This window comes from Marmota marmota, unplaced genomic scaffold (genome assembly GCF_001458135.2).
Source record: "Marmota marmota marmota unplaced genomic scaffold, marMar, whole genome shotgun sequence".
Taxonomy (NCBI): Eukaryota; Metazoa; Chordata; class Mammalia; order Rodentia; family Sciuridae; genus Marmota; species Marmota marmota.
In genome coordinates this window covers 38,520,664-38,541,837 of record NW_026000174.1, presented here as the reverse complement: position 1 = coordinate 38,541,837, position 21,174 = coordinate 38,520,664, and the positions used below count along the sequence as shown (strand labels likewise).

The window sequence follows — 21,174 nt, the reverse complement described above, 5'->3', positions numbered from 1 at the left end:
CTTTTTTTTTTTTTTTTTTTTTTGCCACATTACTGTGAAGAGGACAAGAAAAAAGGGATGACTTTGGAGAAAATATTCACATACTTCATTCTCTTAACAACAGAAAAAAAAAAGCAAACAAAACAAAAGCAGTAACAACAAAACTCTTTCTAAGTTCTTGAGGTAGAGAATTAAAAATTGCGAAAGAGAAAAAGAGGAGAGAGAGAGAGAGAGAGAGAGAGAGAGAGAGAGAGAGAGAGAGAGAAGACATTTTGGTAATCCTTGGTGGAATTAGGGGTCATGTGGCAAGAAAGGCATTTCTTCTCTTGTGTATTGTTTGAAAGACTCTGGGAAGAAATCTGATCATCTGTGGAAGGTGAGATGGGGCAGATCAACGTTGTTGGTTAGATGGGAAAGTCCTGGATATAGGGAATGGAATAGTAGTAGGAGGCCTGATTTGTTTTGACAACAGACCTTTAGTATTTATTCCAATAAGTTTCACAATATTAGATAGTGGCCAAGTTATTCAGTCCTTTTATAGGACCTGTAGAAACAAAACAAAAAACAAAAGACAAATCATAAATCAGGACTAAGATTCTGAGCTCTAGTGAGATGGGCGGATGGACGGGTGGAGTTAGGGAACTCTAGAAAAGAGCCCCTGAATTTGCTCATGGTTATGAAATTGTGCAATGTGTTGGAATATATCCAAAAGTGTTATTAGCAAATAAAAACTAAATGAAATAAATTTATTTTGAAGTGTTTTGTTTAATCATAGTGACCAAATACACCTTTCCCATGTACATTCTTTATATATTAACATTGGAAACATGAAGAGGAAAGCCCAAATTTACACTTCTTCATTCCTTTATTATTACTTGGGTTACAAATGAATTCTTTGGGTTCCAGATTCCTTGTCAGTGAATTGGTGGGTAATATCTATTTCAGAGATCTTGTAAGAATTGGAGAAATAATACACTTGAAGTTCTTAATGATTTCAACTATATTTCTCCTATTTCCTTTGTTGTTAGTGATGTAATTTTTATGGCAGCCCAAATTCTTGCAGATGGAGGGGATGCAAAAAAATTTTATATGATGTAAATATACTAATGGCATAAACAAATTCTAAGGAAGGAGATGGAGACTAGGTTGTTCAAGTCTCAACATGGTAGAGTGTTCTGCCTTTAATAAACTTGCATAATTTATTAAAGGAAGTTGATTAAATTTTTATGATGCTTTTTTTTTTTAATCTAAAACAATGTCTTACTCTAGGTTGGGGTGGCAAATTCAAATGCTAGCAAGGCCCTTAAATCCTGGGATGGGGTGGTGTTTGGCAAACTCTTCCAGGCACAGCCTCTACTTGTGTCCGGCAGACTGTTCGTATGCTGGCTTGTGTGCTCAGTTGTTGCTAGATTTGATTTTTCAAGAAAAAGGCAGATCCATATAAATTTAAAGACTTCCAGTTTTTAAGTGTTGACAACTAATTCCATTTTCTTTCAACATCATGTGCGCCAAACCAAACATATCTGAGTACAGCTTGTGTGCTACCAGTTTACGACCTTTGGATTTTGAAGGTCTCTCCTACTTCCAATGCTCTGAGTCCAAAAATAATTGTATCCATCTTGCATAAGGTGCTCACCCTAATCATTAGAAATTCAGTTATACCCACTCCCCCGCCTTTCAGATATGTCGTAATTAATATTACTTTGTAGGAAATTCTTATGAAAATAGCTTCCTATTCCAAAGTTAAAATTAATTATATTTCCTGTTATATTAAAGCACATAAGCTCAATTTTCTGGATGTTAATTTTATCTTTTTACAACATCTGGTGGCTGGTTTCAGTTCCCTAGGATCCAACATTACTTTGTGCCAACTCTTGAGAGGTAGAACTTTAATCAACTTTAACATTTATGAAGTTGAGTGCTTTTTAAAAGTCTTAGAGAAACATAATCTTTCATCCTACCTGTTTTGAACTGAATTGTGTCCTCCAGATTCATCTGTGGAACCCAAACATCCAATGTATTTGGAGATAGGGCCTTGAACAAGGTAATTAAGGTTAAATAAGATTTTATGGGTAGTACCTAATCCAATAAGACTTGTTGTCTATATAAGAAGAGGAAGGAACAGTAGGAGTATGCTCTGCACAGAGGAAAGGCCGCATGGAGAAAAACAAGAGAATCAGGTGAAAACCAGTAAAAGAAGCCCTACCATAAACTAAGCTAGTCAGTCACTACCTTGATCTTGGACTTCCAGTTGCTGTGAGAAAAATTAATTCCTGTTGTTTACATCACCCAGTCTGTGGTATTTTGTTACGGCAGCTTGAGTAATACACTACCTGTAACTAGCCTGATATCTTTGTTGCCTGAGGTCTTTGAGCTTTTGGGCTCTTTAAAAATTCTAGTCATTCTCAGAGAAATCCTTCTTTTAGACTCTTCTTTCCATGTGACTTCCTAAGACATCATGGACATTACTGTATTTTCAACCAAACAAGTACCCGCTTTGGGAAATATATCAAACTGTCTTTGTGATGGCAGAATACAAAACATTTGGTAACTCACCCATAAAATGTGAGATAGAGGAAACCAATCCTTTTCCCAAGTTTCGTTAATTCTCCTCGCTTGTTAGATGCTCCCGTGAGTCGCACAATGCCTACTTTCTTAAGGCTGGAGAGCCACTTGTATGCATGTTCATCATTTTTTAAAACATCTTCAAAACTTAGAGTAGGTAGCTGGAGCTCTGAACCCCAGTATTGACGTTCTGTGAATTAAGGAAACGAAATCATATGAGATTACATTGGTTTAATATAAGACAGGAACCTTTCTCTAGAGAAGGGACTAGGTCACTAGAGTTGATCTTTGATTGATCATGGAGATTACTAAATGCTAGTTTTACCAGAATCGCCTGTCACCAGGCCTTGCTTCCTGGGAGCCATGCCATTCTAGGATATGCCTCTTGCTACAACTGTGTCTGGCACATAATCAGTATTCAGCATACTACATTTATTGAGGGAATGTTGTTTAACTATGTTCTTAGAAATTCCCTTCCAGGATACTGCTTAGAAGTGACTCTGAGACACTGTGAGTGTTAACAGCTAAGTTATATTTCTTAACTCCAAATGGATGATAAAATCAGAATGGTGGACTAGAACAGCATATGCTTATTCTGTTAGGAGGGTAGGTACAGTCCTTTCTTTCTCTTATTTCACCTGATTAAAAGCTATAAGACTGTCTCTGGTATCAAGTTGTTCTTTGGAGTCAGTGAGAGTTGGTCATAGTGAAGGAAAGATGAAGGTGTGTTCCTGGGAGGCCTAGATGGCTTTGGAGGTGATATGCAGGAAATAAAAGTCAAATGCCTTTCCTTAACCCTCTCCTTCCTATGATTACATACTTATCAAAATGTTGATCTGAGAAAACATAATGAAAAACAAATGTAAACAGTATTTGATTTGCAAACTAGGCTTTGCCAAAGGAAATGGAGCACTGAGGAAATATAATTTTTCCAAAGGAAACAACTCAGATACTAACAACTGATTCAGGAAGGACCAAATGCTGGCTAATCCATTTCATTTTTTTCCTTTCTTGGGAAGGAAATTGCCTTAGAAAGGCAAACCTTCCTAACAAGTGATAGAATGAGAACATATGATCTCAATATTATCCTGGGCAGCACTCCCTTTTCTAACTAAGGAATATACCACATCATGGAAACCAACCCCAGAGCCCTCAGTTTAAGAATGGAGAATGGGTCAGTGCCACTTATACTCATGAATTATAAATCATTTTCTCTTTGGTGTCATCATGGCTGGCTCTTCAGAAATAGGTGTTATTTTAGGAATCAGTAGCTTCAGTAGTGCAAAGGTATGGGCAGCTATTGAGCCACTTCTTGTTCTTCTACCAGCTAGCTGCATGAGGACTTTTGCAGGAGTGAGTAGGTGAGTTTATCCAGGAAGTCCAAATTAAGTGATTAATGCATATATTGCCAATGTTTCTAGGCTGTTAATCATGAAAGCTTGCATAATGAACTAGAATTTTTAAGATCTAAATTCCAAACTAAGCTTACCTGGCAGATGCATTAATTCAGATGCATTAATTTTCTTTAGTATTGAAGAGATTCTAAAGACTCAAGTGACTTACTATATCATCTTAGCAAGTCAAAGAGATATCTAGTTACTGTTTCCTAATTTTTCACTTTAACTCTTTACTCTCAGTGGGACTAACCAAAATAGTAACCAGCTCACCTTGGCAAAGGAAAGCATGGGCCATGTTGCATTAGACCAGAGAAGGTTGGATGAGGCAATAGAAACCATGAGGTATGGAGGTTTCAGGATAATTATCTTAATTGTTTTTTTTTTGAGAGTAGGATGGCATCTCTTGAGCATATTAGTTACCCAATAATTATTTATTCACTTATCTTTTCAATAAACCCAACATTTTAGCATGTCACAGTCAACTATGGATAGGCAGTAGGTTTTAAGGAGCTCATAGTCTATGGGAGAATCAGACATGGAAGCTAACAATTAAAACACAGTATGATCAGTAGAGGTAGAGGAAAGGAATTCAGGGGAAAGGAGGAGGAAAAGAAAAGAGACCCACTGAGGATTTAAATTGACCAGATTATATTGTTATGCTGTGTGTATATATGAGAATGTAAGAACAGATACCACCATTATAACCAACACAAATATATAAATAAAAAACACCATAGGATGGATACCATAGTTGATGAATGTTTAAGAGGTATCAGGTCTTCTGATCTTTATCTAAAACTGTCTCTATAATGCCAACTATTCTTTTACATGCATGACGTTACTCAGGTCTGTTCCTTCATGCCTCAAGTATTTCTTCTTCTAAAGTCAAACAGAGTTGGCTTTATATGAAAGAGACTCTGTTCAAAGGAGGAATCTACTTGGCTTTGTTTTGAATATTAAATTATGTGGCTGTTTGCTTTACCACTCCCATTTACTCATTGCATTTTAAGCCCTACATTGTAATACTTGATGTCAATCAAAAAGGTCGGCAAAAAGAAGATGATAAATGTCATGTGTATTACATATTGACTACCTGTCTAGGAAGGTCATTTGGTTTCCCGCTAGGAGAAAAATTTCCTGGGGCAAATATCAGTGTTATGGGAGTAGATAACCAGTCACCATCTTCCTTCTAAAGTTAATTTCTCTACAGACTATATTCAGAAACTTAAAAGAAAATGTGAGAACATTTTTACCTTAGTGAGTCTCAGAAGAAAATTACGGATCCACATAGTACTAGAGCTGGATGAATGTTAGAGAATCATTTGGCATTTTCATACTGGCTTTAGATTTTCCATCCCCATTAGTTTTTATCATTGGGTAAAAATTTGCCTAAACTACCACTGAGAATTTTTCTAGTATTCTGGCACGGTGCTAATCTGTGCAAATACATGTTTTCCATTCTTATGCAGCCTGTTGGATGGAATTAGCTACTGTCTGTATGTGTATCTATAACAAATGCATCATCTTTATCACCAAGGTTTTGTAACTTATTAACAAAAATTTATTATAATTTTTAGAAAACACACTTTTTGCTATTGTAAGTCAGCCTAGACAGACTGGTATAGATCATAGCAATGTTCATTAGAACTTTCTGAATTCATGGAAATATTCTATTATCTGCACCATCCAGTGCCATAGCTATTAGCAACCAATGGCTGTTGAAACTTGATATCCAGCTAATGGAATTGAAAAACTATTTTTTTACCTTATTAAATTTTAATTAATTTAAATTTAAATTGACACATATGACTGGTGACATATAGGCATGGGCAGAACTTGGATGTCCTAATATGGGTTTTATTCATTGTTCTTCTTCTTACTAGCAAGTTTTTTGGGCTCTTCTCTGAGTTTCAGTTTTTTAATTTGTAAATTAGGGACAATTATATTTATCTTGTAGGTCTTTTGTGACCATGCAATGAGATTATGCAAGTTGTCTAACATAGTGCCTGGCACAGAGTAGACCCAAAATAACAATAAAAATATTTAATATATGCTGAATGTTTTCTAAGAGTAATCCCACTGCTACAAGTTTTACAAACTTTTTTTTTTAGCTACACAACAAAAACATGGGGTGTATGCTTTCAGAATTTCCATGCTACAACGAAGGAACTAGATGTCCAAGGCACATAGCTAATGATTTTCAGAGCTGGTCAAATCCAGGTGACAGGTCCCCAGGTCTGTAATTTCAAAAATTGTACATAAACACTTGATACCTTGAAGTGCTGTCATCATAGGCATTTTTGAATCCTATGTCTAAATGTCCATAGCTTGTCCTACCTTTATAAAGGAAGTCTACTAGGTAATACAGAAAGTAGGGCAAGTTAAATGAGGAACACTTTGTCTGAACTTGTTTGAGCATGGGCATTTAACGTTAAACCTTGGCTCCCTGTCAGAATTTTAAATGCAGAGAAAACATTAGGAATAGGGTTCATTGCACAACCCTGCAGCAACATCACTATTTACCTTTTGTGAAATGAGCCAAAGCTTTGCACATTTAAAAATCAGCTAACTTTAGCTTCTTTAATTCATGCCAATGCATTTCACTGATCCATTCCTTTTGGGTTTTATTTAAGGCCAGTATCACCTTTCAGAGAGTTTCAGTGACTGTGTGATAGTAAGATATAATAAACAGAGATTTAAAAGTTTTTTTTACAAGATCTAATTGTTTTTAAAACTTTTGAGTTTGTGTTATGACTTATTTGTATATTTTAGAAAGCTCTGTTTAAGGAACATACTATATATATATATATATATATATATATATATATATCATGTTTTCTTGAGAATATACTTTTTATAACATCTTCGCAAGAATTTTTATTTACATATGAGTTATTTTTTCCATTATAAAATAATGCATACACACAAAACTCCACTATTTTTAATTTTAGCAATATGGAAAGATTTAGATTCTTGTAATAAATGTTACTCTTTAGATATGTAAAATTAAGCATATTCACATATCAGAGACTCTGGAAAGAAACAAGCCTGTCAATAAAATATACAGCACAGGCCACTCTATAAATAACCTACAGCTTTCAGAATGTTAATGTCAAGAATACAGTTGCAATAGTTTTAAAGTTCTGTAGAACTTCTAATGTTTTTAACCATAGCTCTCATTTTGGAATGCCTTTGCAGGAGCTTTGCAGAAATCAGAAACCAAGGGACATAGCCCATCACAGAACCTATTATTGAATATGAACCACTCAAACACTGTGTTATACTAAATGTGACTTTCAGAGATAGTCCTGTGACTAGCCAGTTTCCAAATTCATCATGCTCTCTTGAATATAAAACGCCAATTTTCAGAGAGAAGTAGTAGTACTCTATTTCATTAACTCTAGTGGGAAAATTATTCTGTGATATCTGCACACAATATTAAAACTTTAACCTTGAAAGAGTAATTTAAGAACATTTTCCTATTTCCTACCAACTGCAAAACCTAACTATCAGGGGAGCCAAAAGAAAATACATCTGACTAGAGTAAATCATTTGTCAAGAGAATACATTAAAAACAAATTTAAGTTTCACGCTTGGGTCTGAATAATGACGGCATATTTAAGGTATGAACCACCCTTCCTAATTTAACTTATGGTCTTACTAATAAATACTTCCTTGAACATGTGCTTCACACATCATAAAATTTATGAACAGGCTACATACTGGCTTTCAAGGAACCATTTGTACAAGTTTCCTTCTGAGGGTTAAGCACCACATTCCAGGGGCCTGAGTTATGTTTCAAAAAGGAAAAGACACAAAGAAGTTATTTAGCTAAAAATTTATGAGCACAGCATGTTGGTTTGCAATGTGTTATTTTAGGAGTTTAGGACCTTCTGTCTACCTGCACTGAATTCAGCTTCTGGCTCTGAAATGGCATCAAGAGCATCAGCCAATCTTGTACTGTCTTTTCTAGGAATACTTTGGAAGGGCCCTACCAAAACCAAAGTCTGACTGCTATTAGAGAAAAGGCACCTGAAAGGAAGGAAATAGGGCTTTGATTCTCTTTTCCAGCACTATTTGAAAGACTGCTTTCTTTTGGATATTCTTTCACCTTGTGTTCAGGGAACTCTATGTGTCTTTCAATATTCTGGCTACTTGTTGTCTCTTAGGTTGAGGTATTCCTGAGAGGAGGATTCAAAGATGAAAAATTTATTAAAGAGTTAGCCCTGGAAGCACTAATAAGAGATGGGGATGCAAGAGAGTAGAAAGCCTGTGGAAAGAGTTTCAGTGAGTGGGTTATGGCTTTTGGCAATGAGTTCAGCACTGTGGGACCTTAGAGTGACTGCAGAATTATACTCTAGAGGTGTCCCAGCTATGGTGCAAGGAGATGCAGAGACCCAAGCACCCACTCTTCACTCCTGGGTCTTTCTGGTCTTCCCTATGTGCAAGCCAAGCATGCTCCCCCATACAGGGAAGGCAAGTGGCAGTTTTGCAGTTGGAAGGTGCTGGCTTGTATAGGATGAGTGCTGAGGGGCACCAACAACCTCTGCAATGCCCTGCTTCTGGAAATCTCCTAAATCTTCTAAAAGTGGGTTAGATGCCTGTATCCTCTGGCCTCCCAGCACTGGTACATACCTCAGTCCCAGTGCTTACCTCATGATGTTGAAATTATATCGAGTACATATTTATCAAATGCCCTTTTGGGGCAAGAGATCAAAGGCACACACACACATGCACACACATACACACAAAGTAGATGTGATAGCTGCCTTTGTAAGGGGAAAAGGGTGTATAAACAAAGAAGCAGATAGAAAAACATAAAGAATAAAAAAAATTTTGGCAAGTGCTATGAGTATAACCAGCGGGGTCAATGACAATAAAAAAACAATGGTTGGGGTTGAGGTGGGGAACTTATTTACACGTGTTGGTCAAGAAAAGCCAAGTTGAAGAGCAATTATTTAAACCAAATGCCAAGGAGTAAGAGAAAACCTTCATACAAAGGACAGGGAGAAAAATGTGCAAGCAGGAGAGACAGGGAGAGACGGAGCATCTCCTAGCTTTCTGGAGAAACTCAGAGTCACTGAAACTAGGGCAGAGGCAGCCATAGGAAGTGTGTCAGATAAGGTGAAGTGGAGTAGGGCTGGGTCAGGCAGGACTTCGTCTCTACCTTTCTCTAGATTATAAGTCATCATGAACTATGGGGGTCATGCCATTTATCTTTATTTCTTCACCAATATTACTTCTTTCTCCCCCACTCATCCCCAGGTATATAGTTCAAGGATGGTACCTCGTGGGTTTTTAGAAAACCTATACTTTCTATATCCTTGATAAGTCTTTGCTTACTTCCTAATGATGACTAGAGACTAGAAGTCACCTTTAAAAATGGGATTGTGTCTGAGCACATCTTAGTATTTTGGAAGATGAAGAAATCTATCAAACCCTTTCTCTAGGTAATAATCCCATCAGACTCTAAAAATATCCCTCAGAAAGTATAAATGAGACATCTAAACAAATTTATCCTGCTTGAAAGGAAAGCAACACATTTTGCTTTTGGAATATTAAGTACCTAGGATCGTCTATATGCTCATCCTCATGACAAGAATGACCAGATAACTGGAGTAAACAAGAAGAACACGTAAAACTGTGAGGTGACACAGTACACAATGAATAATTTTTTAAATAACGGGAGCTAATGTTTATGGAACACTTACAATTTCAGGCATTCTTCTAAGCACTGTATATGGATGACTTCATGTAACCCTTACAACAACTTTATAGAATATGTTCTATTATTTTCATTTTAGAGATGAAGAGGAGGCACAAGTCCTGAGATAATTGGCCCAATATCACATAGCTAATATCTGTCAGAACTGGATCACCCACACAATCTGACTCCAGAAACTGAGGAAAGGAATTGTATAGTGAAATAAAGTAAGCACTGATGAAGCTCAGGGGAAAAAAAGATCATCATCCTAGACTTCCTTAGGGTAGGCAGGGAAAACGAGTCAGCCTCACCTTCTGTCCTTGCTCTGGCTACCCACTATAACATCCACAAAAAGTTTATAAAACACCCTCTTTATCCCTTTCAATTACCCAGAACACACCTCTAAGGAGAAGATAGTTTCTGACTGCTCCAAGCCTTTTCTGTAAGGCACAATCTTCCCATGCCACCTTTTTTAAAACCCCCAATTTTATGTTACACAATACAGAAATTTTGGGAATGTCCATGAAGACAGCAACTGTGCTAAGCTTTTTTGAGGCTGAGTATCCTCTTTCTTCTTCCATCCTGTGCCAGGTTTTATGAGTACCAGACCCTTGACCACCCTCTCTGTTCTTCTTTGGATCATGTGTTCAAGTGTGCTGATGCCCCATGACAGTGTGAGTATCCTGATTTGGACATAATATTATAAATGTGATTTGGTCTCTTCTTTCATGGTGGGCTAGTTCACTACTATAATTTAAATAATGCAGCCCATGTCTAATTAGTTTTTTATGTCAGCCTCAGCTCTGTTGACTTCTATTAATATTTTGGTCCATGAGAATGGTATGAACTGATTGTTAGCCAAGAGTTCTTCCCCCGTACTCATCTACTTTATTTCTGACATTCATTCATTGAAAGCTTTCTAAGCTCATATAGAGATAGGGTGCAATTTCCATTTGATAGAGACCTTGCTTCAAAGTTACTGACTCACAATTTGAATGTGAGCGATCTGGATTCAAATGTGAATTCCAATATTTACCATCTGCATGATCTTTAGAAACTGAGAAACTCTCAAAGTTCATCTTCTTTGTCTGGAAAATGCAGGATGAAAGTAGCCTACAGGGTTGTTGTAAAATTTAAATGAGATGATATCTATAAAGAACACAACACAGTGGTCTGCTACCTGGTTCAGTTTTCACTTGAGCCAGAGCAACTGAACATGGCTAGAAGAAAACACGCTAGGATGGGTGAACTTGCCACATGATCATTCATCTCTAGTTAACTGTATCTTAAGCTCCCCTAGCTGATTTTTTTTTCACATTCTCTGTCCTCAAGTTTCTCTTAATTCCTATGTACACTTGGCTCCAAAGGGTCAGGGTCTTTTTATGTTTTGCCCACACTAAATTCCCAGCCCCAGGGTGCAGTGCTTAATACATAACAGACACTGTGGAATGTGATGAATGAGTAAATGCACAGCACATGGTAGATGATGAATAAATATCTGTTACTAACAGTAATTATTTCCCTGGATTTCAACAGTTTAATGCGGGAAGACAGTTGCATACACAGACCATGATCATTCAATGCAATAATAGTAGTAGCAGACAGAGGAACCCACACGTATTGATGTGAGCACAGAGCAGAGGAGGAGGGGAACTATTTGATTATGCAGGTGCTCTTCAGTTGCATCTTGGCTCATCAGAAGACTTCTACCCCTTTCTCTTTGGATGATTTCTATCAGTCTCATTTTCCTACATGTAAAATGATTATTATGACAATGTTGCCTTTGTGTAGTTATTTCTAGGACTAAATAGGGCAATATGCATTAAACACTGACCTCAGCAGCTGGCATATATCAACGCTTAAGCATGTGAAAAAAGAAGAGTGGTGTGAAAGTAGGAGAAGAAGTTTAGGACAGAGAAGAACACATGATGTTGGTAGTTTAGACAGAGGGGTAATGGTGGAGACAGTGAGAAATGGTTAGATGGTGAATTATTTTGATGATAGAGCTAATGGAATTTTTTGATAAGTTGAATGGGTAGAATGAAAGACAAGAGAAGTCAAGGATGAGTCTGCTACTGGGGAGATGGAGTTGCCATCTACTGAGATGGAAAAGACTGTTCAGGGAGTAAAATTACCTTAGACCATCCGCTGCCATCAAAGGATACATTTCTCCTCTGATTTTTCTCTTTTTTTTTCCCCATACTTCTCAAATCACTTTATTAAATCCAATTTTGGTTGTCCATCATATTTTAACTAGACAGTTTATTATGGGATAGAAACTTTCATTATGCCCTATTGATGTAAAGCTTATCGGCTACTTCTTCATTGTATGGGAATCTTGTTCTCTTAGATATTTGCTGTTTATCTTCCTTATTAAGATTATAGTTTCTATATGGGCATAGGATTGGACCTAGTTTAGGTCTAGAATTTTTCTCTTCCAATTCCCTAGCACACATGTGACATAATATACCTGAGGATTGCTGGTGTCTTCATCTGTAGCTATCCTTAACTAACTAAAATGATGGATAATTTCTCCCAACTCTGCTGGTCATTCCAGCTTCATGAAAGATTTGCATATTCTTGACTGGAATTAGGCTTACAATTGACCCATTTATCACTGCCTTTTAAAATTCAATATAAATGAAACTTTGCCACGTAGGTAACTTTTGGCTAGGGTCAAACCACTGTTTGAATGATCAAAGTCCTTTCACAGCCACAGTTCAACTCTAAACTCTGGTGCTTTTAATCAGGAATGTAACATGATTATTCTTCCCATCAGAGAAGCTCAATCATCAGATATTGTATCTTTCTCCTTCTAGCTTTACCAAATGTTCCTGACTGTATCTCTGCTCTTATGTCTATGCTCTCTAAGAGGAAAAATTTTTCCCCAAACCTGAGAAGTGTTGCCTCATTTATATGTGAAAAAAGTGAGGTTAGATAATTTATGAAACTAAGTTCACAGAGCATAGTCAAAGTCACTACTAAGCTGGGCACGGCATCATATGCCTGTAGTTCTAGCTACCCCAGGAGCTGAGGCAGGAGAATCACTTGAGTCCTGGAGTTGGAGACCAGCCTGGGCAACATAGCAAGATTGCCAAGCGAAAGGCCAACTTTGCTAACTCTAATGTCTGTGCTCCTTTCATAATATGATTGTTTACAGGTGAAGAGCTTTTTCTTTACACACTATATTTTTTCACTTTCTTTTTAGTTTCTAACAAAATTTTTAAAAAAACACCCTAGGTTTCCACTGTTATATTATGACTTTGTATTTCAGTGCTACCAGTAAATAATTGATAAAAGGCTTCATTGGGATGTGAGTAGACCTTGTAAGATGGATAGGTGAAGTTTGCTCAGAGAGAAAAAGTAGAACAAGTAATCCAGGGAGCAGGTAGAACTGGAATTAAAGTCCACACGCCAGATTGTAGAATGACTTAAAAGCCCAAATGACAGCTGGATTTTATTCTTCAAACAATGAGACACCAGAGTAAAGGGGGGGGGGGAGATGATCTTGTGCATCAGGGACATTACTCTGCAGAGTTGTACAAGCCTAGTGTGGATAGCCTAGTTAACTCAGGAATCCAGGCATGAGAGGTTCCAACTAAGTTGTCATAAGATACAGCTTGTGCAATATTTGCCTCTATAACCTGTTAAATATCATTCTTCTCAGTGCCAACAGTGTTCATGGAAACTTGAAAGCCACCTGGAGAAATGAATTTCAATGATAGGACTCTGCATTCAAAAAAGAATGATATACTGTCTAGAGCATCAAGAAACCTCTCAGGGTACTCTCTGTGGTCATTTATATCCATGTCAGGGGAGTCCTGTGAAAACTAAGTGAGTAACTACATACCCTGCAGCATTGCCCTTCATTTAGCATTGCATTACTCAAGAAGGTGGCTGCATACTATCAGACAGATAAAGATTTTGGAGCTTAGAAAGGTTGAATGAGTTGCTTAAAGTCACAGATCCATCAAGGCCTAGGACTCACAGTACTTTAACCTCAGTGCTCTAGTGCCCTTTTGATTAAGAGCAAAGTTATGCATTGATACAAACATAGGATTTCAAGATAAAAAAAAATTAGTAAAGTTCTAGAACTCACTGATTGGAGTAGAACTTTTTCTAATTTGCTCAACTAAAAATTAGGCAAATCCACAGAATGAAATGGGAAAATTAAAAAAAAATCTGTCTCTTTTTTCCAAAAAAGATAGCCCATAGCTATTCCATGGACATATTTGAAAGTCTGGGCTTGAAATTTAAAAGAAGAAATTTAAATCTGATAAAGATACCTACTACTTCAATATTAAAGCTGTATAGTTCATAGTCTGTCATCTTGAAGAAGCAAAGTAAAACCAGAAGTAAGAAGAAATAATTTTTAATTAGTTGTTATTTATTTATTTGGTTAGTGAATTTCCTGATATGTAGGCTCTAGCAAAAATGTCAGGCTAAATTTATCCCTTATCTGTAGGTTTGGGAAATGTGAAGTTAACATACAACTTTACTTTTTGAAATTGTCACCCTTAGGAATAAATTCCTAAATTCATAATTCTAAATTTTCAGTCCAAATGCCAATGTTATAAAACTCATTCCAGGGGTATAGAAAAAAGTAAGCCAAGCTTGTAAGAAAGATACCACTAATCTAGAAATCGTGGGCACAACCTCTAGATTATTATTATAATAATGTAGATCACCCCAGGCTCTGCCTTCCCTGTTGGGCTGACAGAACAAGGGCAATCCAGTCTCTTAGAAGGACATTGGATCCTTTAGATATTTTATCTGAGTTTACCAAGTACAATGAGGAAATTAAGTAGGAATACTAAATAATATTTAATTTAGAAAAAATAGGACACATTAAAAGACATCAACAAGGCACAGAGTAATCTCACAGATAATTGAGGTAGGTGTATTCTATCAAAACCCCAAAGATCTAAAAGTCAAGAGGCCCTTTGTACATATAACAGGCTCAACAGAATGGAGACTCAGCTCATGAGCCAAGGAGACCTCAGAAAAGGTTCTTTTTATTAGGTCTCTTTTTTTGGGAGGTAAGCATATTTGGGAGATGGCCTTGTGGCTCAATTGCAGCTGTTTGACAAGGTTGTTTCGAAGCCATTGTGACCTGGCAACTCAGAGACCCTGGAACATGCTAAAGCTGCCAGAGAAATGAAAAACAAAACCTTCCATCTCTGTTTATAATCCCCAAGGACAGTAATAGGTGAAATAAATACCCTCACTCCCCTTGCTCCATTGCAGACTCCCAAGAATGGATGGGTCAAGGCTCAGAGATGGGATAAAATAACACATGGGCTTAGACATTTTTATTGTGTGTGTTAGTTTCCAACTAAATACATATACACATGATTTTTGCTTTTTGACAAGGTTCTGTAAAAATGGCTTCTGAACCAAACCAGCCCTGTTCTTTATACTATAATAACAATCTTCATCTTCAAGTAAACACACAGTTCTTTTTGAGAAAGGAAAGCTCTGTGTTTTTTCTTGCTGTGGGCAAGGCAAATAGATTTTAGAGGGCCCTGACAGTTACTTGAGAGTTTTCACTTCTGTGGCTTATTCTTTTGAAACAAAGGAGGGGATTATAGCTAAAGACTGAGGGGTTGTCATTGGATTAAGTGGATGGCCAAGGCTGGCTCTGCTATAAGAGAGGCATACAGAATTGGGAGAAAATGTTCTCTTTTGACTGTGTAAAGGGCTTAGTCCTGGAGACCTGAGAAATCTGAGCTTACAATCTCAAATTGAAAAAAAAATTTTTCTCTAAATTATAACTTTTAAAATTCAATTTTCCATAACAAATATTAAAATCAGAGACTGACATATTTTAGTACCAATTCAAAGAGACGATTAAAATCAAAGAGAAAAGCACACATTCATTTATTTTGACACTGAGTATTAATAAAAGAATAATATTTGCAGATCAGTCATTTTATCTACCTCATTTAGTAATTTTTTTTTTCATTTTAGTTTTGTCAATCTTGCTTACCAGTCACAAAAACGAGTGTATAATTACATTGAAATTTTGCAAAGAAGTTAAAACAATTGCATAATACAATTTTGTTTTTAGTATTCTATTAAAGTCCTCAATTTTCATCCATGTATTTGTAAGTATTCATAGGCTAGGCTTTATCAGTCAAGTTTTTACTTGATAGAGATGAGAGAATGGGGCCACCAACTTCCCACCCTATATGTTAATATATGTTTCTTTGAATACAAATTCTTCCCCAACCTTTCTTCCCTTTAAGTCATCATTGTCTCTGATGGTACCATTCCTAGGCCATACTATGGGTCCCTGTTCCCTGTCTCTCCACATACAGTCCATGCAACACACAGCTGGGACTACAATGCAAATCTGATCCTTTCACTCTCTTCATAAGAAAAATGCAAACCCAGGGCCAAAGACACACACCGCAGGAGAGGAGACTGCAACAAAAGCAAAGCAAAGCATTTTAGAGGCTCACAGACTTGTAGGCATTTGAGAAATAATAGTCATTTAATTAAAATCAACTGACACAACTCCAAAAATGTAAAATTCAGCCAAAAAAATTAAGGTGATCTTAAACCTGTAAACATCTTCAGCTCATTTCTTTGACCTCATAGGATGAGAATCTGTGGGGTGCTCATGTAATGGGATATCTGGACTCTATGTTAGGAAGAATTTTCCTTTTCTGTGGGTGGAGGACCAAGCAGGGCACTTGAGCCCCGTCCTAGTTTGGACCATTCCCTCTCCTCGGTCGCCTAGCAGCTTTAACTTCACCAATGTTAATAGTTTATAACAGTTTCCCAAAACCATCCTTCTATTTAACACTTCAAAGATCTTCTACATGTTTTCTTTTTTCCCTCTGTAGAGAATTTCCTTACTTTCTGTCTTGGCCTAAAAAATTGATGAATTCTTCAGAAGCTGGCTCAAGCATCATTACCTCATCTCCTCAAATTCCTTCTTCTGGGTCACCATTTACCTTCAATTCATGCTTCAATGTACTTAATGTACTCTGCTTACTTGTTTTCATGACTTTGTTCTGTACTAGACTTGATAAGTCCTAAAGGATGGACACAAATGCTTTTTCTATTTTGGTATTTTCTTGCAGATTCCCCAGCACAAAATTGGCACACCACTAAATAAAAATTCAGGAAAAATGATTATTATCCACATCTTCCTTTTAGCTGTGACTGTTCCATGTTAGTCTGTCCCATGACTGTCCCACAATCCATCCCACAGCTGATTATCATTTGCCTTTTCAATTTTGTGTTCAACAGCTCGTTCCAGGAGAAGATCAAGGCCAGTGCTCTGCATCTTGACTCCAGATTTTAAAAATCCTGTGGCCCTCACTCTTAGGAAAAGCAGAGGAGGAGACATTGCTATTGGGATTCAAAACAAAATCCTTCCACGAATGTAACTCAATTTGTTTAGGTGCCCTGTAGTACTGATGTTTGAAAATATGCAATGGCAATGAAATAGAGTATCAAATTCCGTAGGCAAAAAGCCATAGAACCAATATCCCCAAAATGAACCATTAGTGTCTTCTTTTACTCACCAACTGCACATCTTGGGAACATATTTTAAAAATCTGATCTTGTTTTAAATCATTAAAGTATTTTCCAGTGTCTACATTACAGCCAGTTCTCCTTATACTATTTGTGATTGCAGCCTGTCATTGTGATCAGTTTTTTCCACTACTTAACTGAGTGTAGTATCATTTCTACTTTGCTACTGACTGATAGTTCTGAGAAATGTAAGCTGTAAAACTGCAATCAAGAAATGTTAATAGGGGGTGACCATATCCTTTTACAGTGCTTAAAAGCTTAAGCTGTAATAATAAAATGTTGGCTTTTATTTCCTGAAATAATCTGAAGAAGAACTTGAAGGAAATGAAAGTAAAATCCAACTGGATTACAAAATTAAGGCAGAGTTAAGAAAAAAATGCTTTGAGTACCAGAAGAAATCTAAAATAAATAAAAGATATATATATTTGAGATACTACAATTTGACCCAGACAATTGCTATAAAGTTGTGTAACTAGAGACTCCTTGAAGAATCTAGTAATGTGCTCATTGGAAGAAAGCAGAAAAAACATTTTTTCCCTGGATACTCATGTGTATTCAACCAGCTAGCAGGATTGAAGAGAGGGAAAAATGGATTCCTGGTGGTTTAGACACAAAACACTAGAACAAAACCTTGTCAGCTGCAGAATGGTCAGAGTAAGCAAGCAGAGAAAATTAATTCTTGACAAGATTGGTCTATGCTTAAAGACAAAGGGGACACTATCATACCCTAGTACTGACAACCACAGGAAAAGGTAAAGCTACCTGGTGCAGTGATTAATTAGTGACATGCACAGTAACCTATTCTAAGTCTAGCATTCAAAACCATGGATAATTGCCACGTTTTTGAGAAATTTGAAAGAGTAAGGTGAAATCTCTTTTTAGTGTTTGACTCGAGAGTTCCCACAGAGGTGTTACAGAATTCTATAAGGTTGCTGAAAGGGGTAGACTTTCAATATGTCTAGTTAATTGTAGCAGAAAAAGTTTAAGGGAACATGTCACATTAGTGTGTTCGTATTAGTCAAGGTTCTAGCAAATACGCAAAAATCACCCTGGTCGCGAAAGTTAGCCTTTAACCCATGTGTAACAAATCTTCAAGATGCAGAGTACGTCATGCGCTCCTTCCACCCTCAGGAGTGCCTCTGCATTAGCTCTATTATTCTGTATCTCCTACAAGTTATACTTTAAAATTATCTTTCTCTTTGTTTTAGGTATTTCATTTTATTTTGTCTATTAGCTCAAAAATAAGTCCTCTTTTTTTTCTACAGAATCCATCCTCTGCAGCTTTTCTGAATATTTTTTTCTGGCAACAGATTCTCCTTGAGACACATATACACTCTCTCCAGACAAATGTGCTGGAGTGCAAATGAACACATATACTTTCGGTCACACTCAACTCACACTCATACTTAATGCTGTGTTCACCATTCTATGGGTGCATTGATCACATAATTCCATCTGTGGACACCAGGTTAGGAATTCTTGCTTGGCTGGTTTGTGTTGTTCTGGCACTAAGACAAAGTTATTAAGGAGAAGTCTGCCTAGGTTCATCCTGCTCCTTTTCAGGGAACACTTACAAAGTGCCAGTGAGATGCCAGATTTAACTTTAAACAATAAGGACACAGTCTGCTGCAATTCTTTTGTCCCACCTATTTTCAATGTCTTAGAACTCCTCTGTACTTCTTTTCATTTTGACCCAAATGATCTTTAGTGGTAATATTTTAAACATTTTATATAAGTGGCAATATTATTTTTAAAAAATCATAGGGTTTGAATTTGTTGCTGAGCAAATTCCTTACCATAAAATCCTTACAAAGTAATGATCAAGAGGTAGAAATACAGATCATATCTGGGTATTTATGTATTAAAATATCATAGTGCACCTCATAAGTATGTGCCATAAAATTACTAACTACCCTGATTTGAAATTCATACATGCATCAAATTATCAAAGAGTAACCCCCCAATTATGCACAATTAAAATAATTCTTTTAAAAAGACCCTTACTGATAGTAAGGGTTTTAAGTGGCTTTGAAGACTGTAGCAGGATTACCTGGCAAAAACAATTCTTCCTGAAGTTTTGCTCTGGCCTTCCGGGAAAAACATCTTTTCTTCAGCCAATCAGCTTCAAATTCACTGCAATGCTCATTTGGCCATGTGATATTCACCTTGTAATAGAAAGAAAAATATCACCTAAGTGTACATTATACTTCCAAATAATTGCGTCCTCTTTGGTTGCACCATTTCTCAATGCTATTTAAGGTGTTCAGGGAATCTAGTTATCCCTTGCAAGTCAAGGCGATACATCTAAGGATGAGTCCACCAAAATAGTTGTGCAAGAAGTAGAATTTGGCTTGACCCAAAGTCCTTTTTCTACAGTCTCTAAACTTGTGATCCCCAAATATTCTGTGAAGACTGAAGTTAGATAGTAATTACAATTCCTGGCAAGGGTATTAGAAAGAGTAATGATAATGAGACAGAAATAATATTACTAATAAAAGTGAGAACACCTGGTCCTTAGGTTGAGACAAAGATAAAAGAATGGGAAAAGGATGCCCTTTCTGCTTAAATCTTCCCTTCTGATAAGAATTCTGGTAAATTTGGTCATGTCTCATTTGGTTTTGAAAACTATTCTTTCAGGGCAAAACTTTACACAACTACTAACTAATAAAAAAATACATTGATAAATTTTTAAAAAATCATCAGTACTATTTTTTTTTGAGTGTCCACTGTATGTTGAGCAGTATGTTAAACTATTCTTTTTTAGCCATTTTATCTCATTGAGTCCTGACAGCATTACTATGAACAAATTTTATTAGAATCCCTAGTTTACAAATGAATAAACTGAGGCTCAAAACCACTGACATAGTTGTGTCTTCAATGCCATTCATGGAAAGAATAATGAGCAATAATGCAGATTGTATTAAAAATGGTACAAGTAATAAAAATAGCTTATACTTTCATTTACTGAGTATGCTTAATTTGCATTGAGCACTACATGAACATGATCCTATAGTTGGAATATACATAATCACATAAAAACAAGTTATTTGACTTATTTTAGACTAGCCCCTTTATTTATTTGGAAGAGAAGGAAGTGATTCTTTAGAGGTATTACCTTTTTTTCGTCAAACTCCAGGTCTTTAATACCAATGTTCACATCAAGGGTTTCCAGGAGAAGTTTCCGTGCTTTTGCAGAATCCAGGTAGCAATCGGAGCACTGGCAGTTGTCTCGCAGCCATACAGCTGGGTAGAGAGACTCTGTCCCATCATTCCAGAGGATTTGCATCAAGTGATTCCCATCCAGTGCTTCTGCCTTTTGGATGGCACAATGCATGTTTCTGGTGTTTGAGGTTAAATCCTGTTAGAGAGCTGCTGTTAAATCAGTGTTAAAAGAAATAGTCAGATGGAGTGGATCTAAACTTGACCTCTGTGAGTGTGCACAGTTCAAGTGGACTCTGGCCTCTGCTAGTCACCTAGCTGCCTGAGCCTGTGGATTTGACTTATCTATTCTGGGGACCTTGTTCTGATGAGAGCATTTCAGATGCTATAAACAGAAATACAGTGGCTAAAAGTAAATAAGATAAAAAGAATTCCTTGTTTTTCTTACAGAAATTTAAGATAATAAATTCAGAACCAATCCTGGGCAGGATTCAGATAAAAAGAATTCCTTGTTTTTCTCACCGAAATTTTAGATAATAAATTCAGAACCAATGACATACATACTTTTATGTTTGATAAAGTCTCTGAAATTTTTTTAAAAGAAAAAAATGCTCCACAAATTGATAGTATAACAATCGTGCCTTTGCTATTTTAACTGATGCCCAATTGTATAAGGCCTTTGAAAACAGATATTTTCATAATCCCTATCTAGGAAACTTATTCTAATCAAGGGAATATTAATGCAATTTATTTTAAGGCATACTATAAGTTAGAACATAACGTTATCTCTGGTTTATTATATATATATATATATATATATAT

The 21,174-nt window shown here is 36.5% G+C and overlaps 1 protein-coding gene across 5 annotated transcripts in view; it reads right to left on the bottom strand.

Moving 5' to 3' along the window:
* Bbox1 (gamma-butyrobetaine hydroxylase 1) overlaps nt 1-21,174 on the bottom strand; it is a 63,320-nt gene that overhangs the window by 29,981 nt on the left and 12,165 nt on the right. The window contains exons 3-5 of one of the 5 annotated variants that reach the window (XM_048788514.1): nt 20,309-20,565; nt 19,244-19,358; nt 2,536-2,734 (exon numbers count right to left, since the gene is read on the bottom strand). In XM_048788514.1, the coding sequence (XP_048644471.1) occupies nt 2,536-2,734; nt 19,244-19,358; nt 20,309-20,527 (533 nt within the window). In that variant the 5' untranslated portion in view covers nt 20,528-20,565. Of the gene's footprint in view, nt 1-2,535; nt 2,735-19,243; nt 19,359-20,308; nt 20,651-21,174 lie in introns of those variants that run through there. The other 4 variants (XM_048788515.1, XM_048788517.1, XM_048788516.1 and 1 more) reach the window with 4 other exon arrangements.